This window comes from Babylonia areolata, chromosome 28, assembly GCF_041734735.1.
Source record: "Babylonia areolata isolate BAREFJ2019XMU chromosome 28, ASM4173473v1, whole genome shotgun sequence".
NCBI lineage: Eukaryota > Metazoa > Mollusca > Gastropoda > Neogastropoda > Buccinidae > Babylonia > Babylonia areolata.
Window position 1 is genome coordinate 6569095 of NC_134903.1, and position 10410 is coordinate 6579504.

Here is a 10410-nt window from a genome sequence, read left to right on the forward strand (position 1 = left end):
ACACACACACACACACACACACACACACACACACACACACACACACACACACACACACACACACACACACACACACACACACACACACACACACACACACACACACACACACACTGGCACACTGACACACACACACACACGCGCTCACGCGCTTGCTGTATTTGGAAAAGCTAAGAGAGAGATCGACAGGCTCCATTTCGAAGAAGTCTACGCATAGTCTTGGTCTGGAGATCACGCTGATATTCGTTTAATTGGAAATCAGTGGATCTGGTTTTCAGTCTGTGGGAGCAAGATCAAAGGTACGTCACCATGATGGTTTTAGGCGGGAGATTTGTTTCCCAGTTATGTCCCTTCCTTTAGGGCTGAAGATGGCGGACGCCGGCAAAAAGACGAAAGGCGGGGGTCACGCCTGTGCAGCGGTGAACTGTACTAATTCACAGTACAGGCGGGACTGCCGAGGAAAACCGTTTTACCGATTCCCAAAGGATGAAAAGAGGTAATTACTTTTTACAGTGTTTTTGACTCACGGCGTGTGCAAACCGCGGCAAAACGTAATCAAACCGGCCGGGTCAGCCCCGGATACTCCCCTGTGTCGATACTCCCTCCCGGCTCGTTAATCCCTCTCAAAAAGATCCAAAAACAAGCAAATACACATGTATGTATACAGTTGTGACTGGTAATGCTTTCTGCTTGATCAAAGATGTGCTGTGGAATGATCAATGTGTTGTGGGTTCTCTTCATAGTATCAACAACGTCCGCCTTCAGAGTTGAGCAGCAGTGCGCGACGTGTCAGTGTTGGGACCCGCTGCGGGTTGTGTGGGCTCGCCTTGTATTGTGGTTTGTAGCTACACGGGCCGTATTACACGGACTTTTCGACGCTCTCTGTTATGCATGTGTGGGTGTATGTGTAAATGTGTGTCTTCATGTTTTACATTTATTTGCTTATTTATCATCATTGTTGTCTTTTTTTCTTTTTTTTCTTTTTTTTAATTATTATTATTTCATTTTTATTATTATTACTACTACCTTTTTATATTATAATTATTATTTATTTATTTATGTAAGCTTATCTATTATTTATTCACCTTTTTTTTCTCAAGACCTGACTAAGCGCGTTGGGTTACGCTGCTGGTCAGGCATCTGCTTGGCAGATGTGGTGTAGCGTATATGGATTTGTCCGAACGCAGTGACGCCTCCTTGATCTACTGAAACTGAAACTGAAACTGACGCTCTCATCACGACTCAGTGCAGATACGGGGGAACGCTCTCTCTCTCTCTCTGTGTCTCTCTCTCTCTCTCTGTCTCTCTCTCTCTCTCTCTCTCTCTCTGTCTCTCTCTCTCTCTCTCTCTCTCTCTCTCTCAATCTCAGATTCTCCAGCTCTCTCTCTCTCTTTCTCTGAGATTCTCTCTCTCTCTCTCTCTCTCTCTCTCTCTCTCTCTCTCTCTGTCTCTCTGTGCAGTCTCTTAATACTCGTTTGCAGACCTTATGTCTGTTAACTGTTACCTTTGTTAATGAAAATTATGTATTATTTTCCTTTGTATTAGCCCCTTCAGTATGCCGGGGGCCAAGGCCTTTATCTGAATAAACATCTGAATCTGAATCTCTCTCTCTCTCTCTCTCTCTCTCTCTCTCTCTCTCTCTCTCTCTCTCTCTCTCTCAGAATTTTATAGTCTCACCATCTCTCTCTCGGCTCTCTCTCACTCTCTACCATGTACGTGCATGATCACACACACAGACAGATATGCACTCACTCACTCACTCACTCACTAACTTTCTCTCTCTTTTTCTCTGTATATCTGTCTATCTATCTATCATCTCACACACGCACACACAAGCGTACACCCACCTACTCTCAACCACACACGAACTCATACACGCGTCAACTTGGCACCTGCACACATACACACACACACACACACACACACACACACACACACACACACACACAGTGAGAGAGAGAGAGCCTGAGAGAGACACTTTGACACTTTATTGTCATTACCTGCAAGGGTCTATTGACAAGGGGGGGACGGGTTATTTTTGTTTAACACAAGAATAGCAGAACACATTCTGCTCGATCCAATAGTACCTCTCACATGCCCTCTCACATTCTTTTTCACAGTTCCTCAAATTTAAACTGCAAATGAAATAAACACTTAGAAAATAAGATAAAAAGGAATAATATAACCAAACTCAGCCACCCATTCTGTTGTGTTGTTATGTCATTTATCGGTATTTACTTATCATCAGAACACACACAAAACTAGATACTACACATGATTATTTTCGAGCCTGAGAGAGAGAGAGAGAGAGAGAGATCTGGTTTTAGTGACTCCAAACATTAGCAACACCTGTGATCGATACACAGCACTGCACAGGTGCCAGACTGTTGGGTGAAAGGCCTGATGCACCGAATGGCCAGCTGTTTGGGATGGGAAGCACGTGTTGCCTGTCCGGGTCAGTGCATCTCTCCAGTCCTGCTTTCTCTCTGTCTCCCCCCCCCCCACCCCCCTCTCTCCTCTCTCTCTCTCTATCCATCTGTGTGTGTGTGTGTGCACGTGTGCGTGCGATGGTATGTGTGTGTACTATACGTGTGAGTGTGTGCGTACACGTGCGTATGCGTAAAAGGTTTTGACAGTGAGTGCATGTTTTTGCCTCAGTTTAAAAAAATAAATAAATAAATAAATAAAATAACAAAAGGTCATGGAGTGATCTGTAATAATCTAAATCTGCATCTGTCAAATTTGTATCAAAATGTCGAGAAACTGATAGGGGGGTAGGGGGGGGGGACGAAGGGGTGGGGGGTGAAGGGGGGCGATGGGAGAGTAGCAGAGGGTGGGGATAGAGGGGGAGAGTAGGATAGGGGGGCAATGGGGGAAGGGAGACTAGGATAGGGGGAGATGGGGACTGGAGAGTAGGACGGGAGCAGGGGGGGGGGAGGGAGAAGACTGGGGGGGAGGGAGAGTAGGAAAGGGGTGGATATGAGGGGGGTGGGGGGAGGAGTGTTGTTTGTTTGTGTGTGTGTGTGTGTGTGTGTGTTTGTACGGAGACAGAGAGAGTGGGTGAGGGAAGAATGGAGAGAGGTATATATGTACTTATTTGGGTTTTGTTTTTTTTTCTCTCTCTCTGTAGTGTGTGTGTGTTTATGTCACTGATTATATATTCAACCCAGCTTCACTCCTGTAGTGCCAATATTGCCACTGAGTTATTTCCATCCTTCCCCTGTCTCCCTGTCTAATTCTTCATTTAGATCAATATCTCTGTTCAGTCTTTAGGATATCTTTAGGATATCGTCTTATCATGCACTGAATACAATATATCTAATAACAGGTGGCTTAAAAAGATGATCATGATCACATGAGCAAATAAACATAAATCTATGTGCATTACTCACTTGCCACTTTCTAGATGTGTGTGAGTCTGTAACTGTATGTGCCGAGAGAGGGGTGAAGGAGGAATGGAGAAACATACGTACGATATGGTTTTTTTCTGTATCCTTCTCCCAGGTCACATTTTCCCCTCATCACCCTACTTTCTCCCAGGTACAACTCCCCCCCCCCCCCATCTACCCTTTCCCCCCCACCTGTCTAACCCCCACCATCCTACTCCTATGTCCCACCCTGTCTATCCCCAGCAGTCTATCTCACCCACCCTGTCTAACCCCCACCATCCTATCCCTATGTCCCCACCAGCCTATGTCCCACCCTATCTCACCTACCCTGTCTAACCCCCACCATCCTATCCCATTTATCCCCCCTTCCTACTCTCCACGATCTGCCTTTCCCCTGACCTACCAGACACGTCTCACAGAAAGAAAAAAAAAAAAAAGGAAAGAAAGACAACACATTTTCCTCTAAAGAACAGAGGAGTAGAGTTACTGGGTGTGATCCCCGCAGAGATCGCCCTAACTCAGAGCTAAGTTTTCGCAGCATTTTCCTGCTACAATGCCACCCAACCAAACTGAAATACTCATAATGTCCTGGTGTATTCATTAAAAGCAAATTTTGGCTTATACTTTTTCAATTCTTTTCATTTTCCTAGCTTTTACTGCTTTATCATTCATGCTGAAGCCCTACATTAATTTCATACAATGTTCTTGTGTAATTTGATAGGGCATGATTACCATATTTTCTTGGTTTTTCACCCTTTTACAAAAACAAATCTTACATAATTTTGGCTGGAAATTACTGCCCTTTGATTAACAGAGGGAGCATCCACCTTCACTACCCTTTGTGCCAATATTCAACAATCGACTGAGTCATATCCGTCCCTCACCACCCCACCTTCCTGTCTTTCTCTGTCTTATTCATCATCAAGATCAAAATGTAATCTGTTCAGTCTTTAGGATATCGTCTTATCATGCACGGAATTGAACATATCTAATCATCAGTGGCTTAAAAAGACGCACACACATAAACAAATAAACACAAATCCCCATGCCTCCCTCACCCCTCTCTTGGTGTGTGTGTGTGTGTGTGTGTGTGTGTGTGCGTGTGTGTGTGTGTGTGCGTGTGTGTGTGTGTCCGTGTGTTTGTGTGTTTGTGCGTGTGTGTTTGTGTGTGTGTGTGTGTGTGTGTGTGTGCGTGTGTGTGTGTGTGTGTGTGTGTGTGTCCGTGTGTTTGTGTGTACCAAGAGATAGGGGTTGAGGAAGGAACGTAGAAAGATATATATGTATTTATTTGGTGTGTGTGTGTGTGTGTGTGTGTGTGTGTGTGTGTGTGTGTGTGTGTGTGTGTGTGTGTGTGTTTGAAAATGAAGTAAATTTGGGACACTAGTTTACTACCTTAACATTCTGCTTTGTGTTCCTTCGAAACCAGTATACACATTGTTGGTCCTTAGAGAGAGAGTGTAGTTAAATATCATGTAAATCAATTGGGGACGGAGAGATAGACAGAGACAGACAGACAGAGACCGAGTTGAATATATTATTATCATTGGACTGATGTAGATTTTAGTGAAGAAAGAGTGAGGTGAGTTGAAAGACAGAACAAACGAGCGAACGAAGATATTTTGATAAACTTTGGCCATGGACCACAATTCAAAACCAGGGGACTGGGGAGGTGGGGGGCGGGGGTGTGGGGTGTGGCACGGGAAGGGGTATTATGATACAGCATCACACAATATTATTCTGTTCATGGAAATGACATTTTACTGAATTAGTCGGAGTAGATTGTTTCTCCTTTTGGTCACATAGAAAATAAATTCTGATACTTGACAATTTCTCTGCTTGTTTGATCGAATAAGTGTCCTCGGAGAGTCTTGAAGTCTTGAAGAAATTCATCCGCAGATCAATGTGCACAGAACAAACAATATTATATGGTATTCATCTTTCAGTTCACCCTGGCAAAAAAGGACACAGAGAGAGAGAGAGAGAGAGAGAGAGAGAGAGAGGTGGATAAACAGGCAGACAGATAGTGATGCTGGCATGGAGTTTTCAATGAATAGTGCAACTGTATATCAGGTACATTGTATTTCCATTTTCTTGTGTTTAATTTACTATATTCCTGACACACCACTTTCAGATTCAAAATATTCATCAGTCACTTCAAACACCCAATTCTAGAGTGTACACGTGGTAGGCATTAGTCTGTGATATAGTCCAACAGATATTCAAACAGGTATTCATATTATGTGTATTTAATGCGGTATTGTGAAGTTGGAGAGTGCATTTTCAAAATTACGTAATATATGCTCTTTGCGTCATCACTAACCCTCATATGAATTTGGGGTAAGTTTGGGACACTTTGAAAATGTGTGTAATATGGGGACGTCTTGAATTTGAATGGCTCACGTCTCTTGTTCGCTCTTAAAGATGGACAATAATTGTGTGGAATGATGGCCTGGTGGTAACGCGTCCGCCTAGGAAGCGAGAGAATCTGAGCGCGCTGGTTCGAATCACGGCTCAGCCGCCGATAGTTTCTCCCCCTCCTCTAGACCTTAAGTGGTGGTCTCAGTGGACGCTAGTCATTCGGATTAGAGGAAAAATCGAGGTCCCGTGTGCAGCATGCACTTAGCGCACGTAAAAGAACCCATGGCAACAAAAGGGTTGTTCCTGGCAAAATTCTGTAGAAAAATCCACTTCGATAGGAAAAATAAATAAAACTGCACGCAGGAAAAAATACAAAAAGATGAGTGGCGCTGTAGTGTAGCGACGCGCTCTCCCTGGGGAGAGCAGCCCGAATTTCACACAGAGAAATCTGTTGTGATAAAAAGAAATACAAATACAAATGTCCAGACTGGGGGTAAAATGTGGTCAGATGCCTGACCCAACTCAGGAACTGTTGTGTTAATTCATTGCTTCAGTTCAGTCGTGTGTGTGTGTGCTTTGTTTCAGTGCGCGCAAGCGTGTGTGTGTGTGCACGTTTCTGACTTTAGGGAATATTTGATACTCTGTGTGTGTGTACGTGTGTGTGTGTGTGTGTGTGTGTGCTGTATTGTTCATATATGCAGTTAATAGTATGGTTTTGGTGTATATCGACAGGTACTTGCTTTCTTTTCTTTTCTTTTTTTTCCCATTTTCACGTGCTTGATATTAATATGTATATAATAATAATATGTATGTTATGCTCTATTGCATATGTTTGGGTTTTTTTCATGTGAGGCGCTTAGAGACCATGTATATAGAGTGTGTGCCATGTAAGTGCTCTACATATCATCATTATTATGTTTGTGTGTGTGTGTGTGTGTGTGTGTGTTATGGGGGGGGGGGGGGGGGGTGTTAGGATTTTATTCCGGTCAAGATTTGAAGCATTTTTGTGTCGGTTGTGATTGGCCTATCCTGTGTTTTCCCATTAAAACTAAGAACATTATATTGATAATTGTTGTAAAAGTAAAGTGTGTGATCAGAAAATGTGAGTTTATAGAGAACTAATCTGAATAGTCTGTTAGGCCAAGTCAGTGTGTTAATAGAATAGAATAGATTTTATTGTCATGAAACTTTTTGAGGTGTGTGTTGTTGTTGTTGTTGTTGTCGTTGTTGTCTTCAGTCTAACGTCTTTCCACTTGAAGTGATATTAGTGTGTGTGTGTGTGTGTGTGTGTGTGTGTGTGTGTGTGTTGTTGTTGTTTTTGTCTTTCAGGTGTGATGTGTGGGTGAAGAATCTCGGAAGAGACGACTTTCTGATTGAAGAAACCAGGCCAACGTATGATCAGCTGTACAACAACTTTCGACTGTGCGGTGAGCATTTTGAGGACGCCCAGTTCACGACAGCGGAGAGGAAACGCCTGGTGTGGAACGCGGTGCCCACACTGTTCCGCCTGCCCCATCGCCCATGTCCAGGGACTGGTAGACGCCCATCGCCCCAAGACAGATCCGAACCCCTTGCCAAGAAAACTAAATCACCTGAAGGTATATAGGCTGATTTATCAGGTTTTAAGAGCCCGAAACAGTTTACATTCTGACATTATACATTAATTTTTGATTTGAGATGATAAAGAATTTGATACCTTATTATTACCTTGTGTGGATAGTCTCTGTGTGTGTGTGTGTGTGTGAGAGAGAGACAGAGAGAGGGAGAGAGAGATCAGTAGATCAACGTTTCTATTATTGATAACAAAATGCCATACTGCCAAAATACTCACCCACTCAGAAAGGTCCCAGGTCAACATTTGTGCAGACCTGCTAGTGCCTGAACCCCATTCGTGTGTATACGCATGCAGAAGATCAAATGCGCATGTTAAAGATCCTGTGATCCATGTCAGTGTTCTGTGGGTTATGGAAACAAGAACATACCCAGCATGCACACCCTCGAAAACAGAGTATGGCTGCCTACATGGCGAGGTAAATAATAATAATTTTAAAAAAAAGGTCATACACGCAAAATGTTACATGTCTGTCTGAGCGTGTATGTGTGCGTGCCTGAAATCTGGTTGAATGACACAGGAAACGAATGATGAGCGCCCAATGGCAGCCGTCAGTCGGCTCTTCCCAGGTAGGTAGCCTGTTGTGCAAATGACCCCAAGTTAGTAAAGCATTTAGAGCTTGGTCTCCAACCGAGGATAGGCACTATGTAAGTATTCATAAAAATAAAAAAAATCCTTGTTCTGAGGTGGAGGGAGGGAGGATGAGGTGGCTACAGAACCAATCTGTGCTATCATATATTTACTACATCACAAAGAGGTGACTCTGTTGTGTGTGCAGATAAAACTGAGCAGCCTAGCCACCAAGAAGCATCTCCCAGTCTCCAACAGCTTCCGTCAACCCAAGAGGAGGAATTGGAGAGGGGGGCGAAACGTTGGCAGAACAAAGCTGGCCACAGTAGAACAGAGATTGTTTGGAAAGCAAAGTGACCACAACAGAATAGAAAGGACAGGAATCAAGAGACGGAGGCTAAGGCAAAATGGACACCGGTGATTTCAGACTTGTGGGAATTTCTGCCAAGCCCTGCCTTTGACTTAGCAAAAAACTCAGATACTATTTAGGAAAGAGATGTCATGAGCAAGACAAAGAGACAAAGCAAAATGGACACCGGTGATTTCAGACTTGTGGGAATTTCTGCCAAGCCCTGCCTTTGACTTAGCGAAAACTCAGATACACTTTAGGAAAGAGATGTCATGAGCAAGACAAAGAAACAAAGCCAAATGGAGAAAGGTGTTATCATCTTGTGGGAATTTCTGTCAAGCTCTGCCTTTGACTTAGCGAAAAACTCAGATACTCTTTAGGAAAGAGATGTCATGAGCAAGACAAAGAGACAAAGCAAAATGGACACCGGTGATTTCAGACTCGTGGGAATTTCTGTCAAACCCTGCCTTTGACTTAGCGAAAACTCAGATACTCTTTAGGAAAGAGATGTCATGAGCAAGACAAAGAGACAAAGCCAATTGGAGAAAGGTGTTATCATCTTGTGGGAATTTCTGTCAAACCCTGCCTTTGACTTAGCGAAAACTCAGGTACTCTTTAGGAAAGAGATGTCAGAGCAAGACAAAGAGACAAAGCCAAATGGAGAAAGGTGTTATCATCTTGTGGGAATTTCTGTCAAGCCCTGCCTTTGACTTAGCGAAAACTCAGATACTCTTTAGGAAAGAGATGTCATGAGCAAGACAAAGAGACAAAGCCAACTGGAGAAAGGTGTTATCATCTTGTGGGAATTTCTGTCAAGCCCTGCCTTTGACTTAGCGAAAACTCAGGTACTATTTAGGAAAGAGATGTCAGAGCAAGACAAAGAGACAAAGCCAACTGGAGAAAGGTGTTATCATCTTGTGGGAATTTCTGTCAAACCCTGCCTTTGACTTAGCGAAAACTCAGGTATTCTTCAGGAAAAAGATGTCATGAGCAAGACAAAGAGACAAAGCCAAATGGAGAAAGGCGGTACCATATTGTGGATCAAACCCTGCCTTTGACTTAGCGAGCGAAAACTCGGATACTCTTTAGGAAAGAGATGTCTTGGAGGCCATTGATGGACCGAGGAAGACACGCACAATGCACTTAGTCCTGTCTCTGTGTCAGGCTGGTCACAGGGCTTACAGTGCGCTTGGGAAGATCTTTGAACTTCCCAGCAAGTCTGCTCTTGAATGAGCAATGAAAAGCATTTCTGTGTACCGGGGGATCAACCCCAGGATTTCGAGTATGCAGGGGAAAAAAGTTCGAGTCTTTGCCAATTAACTTTGTTTTTGGTGAAATGACAGGTGGCCCAGTTGGTAATGCACCTGACAAGCAAAATCAGCATCCTTGGGTTTGAGTCTTATATGACCAGGATTTTTACCGACCATGCAACAGTGTTTAACCCTTTCACCGCCAGTCAATTTTGAGTACAAAATTCCCTTGTGGTATAAACACAGAAAAGGCAGTAGCTAAGAATAGCTGGGGGATTCTCCCTGCGTTGTATAGAAAATATGGTCTATCCTACCACTGAACATTAAGAGCAGTAGGTTCATGGATAACAGACCAATGAATGGTCACCTTTCAGTGACATGGGTCCTCTACCACGCCTGTGCATAAATGCGAGCTTGGCGGTGAAAGGGTTAAGGTGAGAGTGGGTGGAGACAGCTGTGAGTTACTTTTAACTCTCTCCATACGAACGGCGAAAGAGACGACGTTAACAGCGTTTCACCCCGATTACCATCATCAAAATATTGCAAGCGGAAGGCTCTTATACTGAAGACGTGAATGTTGACAAAGAATACCACAATTCTGACGACGGAAGCTGAAGGTTGGGTCATTCAGACACCCACTGAACATCCGAGGGGTCTGTGTAGAGGAGAAGAGAGGACTGGCCGTACTGAGTTAATCCAGTGGATCTGTTGTCAGCAGCATGCTACACTGTCTGATTTGCGTTGAGAAAGTGGAGGGTGTTGGTTCGCTTGTCACAGAAGTTTTAATCGGGACCAGGGTTCACACAGTGGATTCCTGAATTTTTTTTTTTTTTTTAACACTTTCATTTTGTGTGTATTGTATTTGTATTGCATCAGTCTTTC

General features: G+C 43.6%; 1 protein-coding gene across 2 annotated transcripts; it reads left to right on the forward strand.

The window, feature by feature from the left end:
- Positions 1-380: 380 nt before the first annotated feature.
- LOC143301901 (uncharacterized) lies at positions 381-10395 on the forward strand. 2 transcript variants are annotated; one of them, XM_076616343.1, is made up of 4 exons: positions 381-496; positions 2367-2455; positions 7077-7345; positions 8138-10395. In XM_076616343.1, the coding sequence occupies exons 2-4, from the start codon at positions 2430-2432 to the stop codon at positions 8284-8286; spliced, it is 444 nt and encodes a 147-aa protein (XP_076472458.1). In that variant the 5' UTR covers positions 381-496; positions 2367-2429; the 3' UTR covers positions 8287-10395. The 2 variants fall into 2 exon arrangements, with proteins under 2 accessions (XP_076472458.1, XP_076472457.1); XM_076616342.1 differs by having other exon boundaries at positions 385-496; positions 2377-2455.
- Positions 10396-10410: the final 15 nt, after the last annotated feature.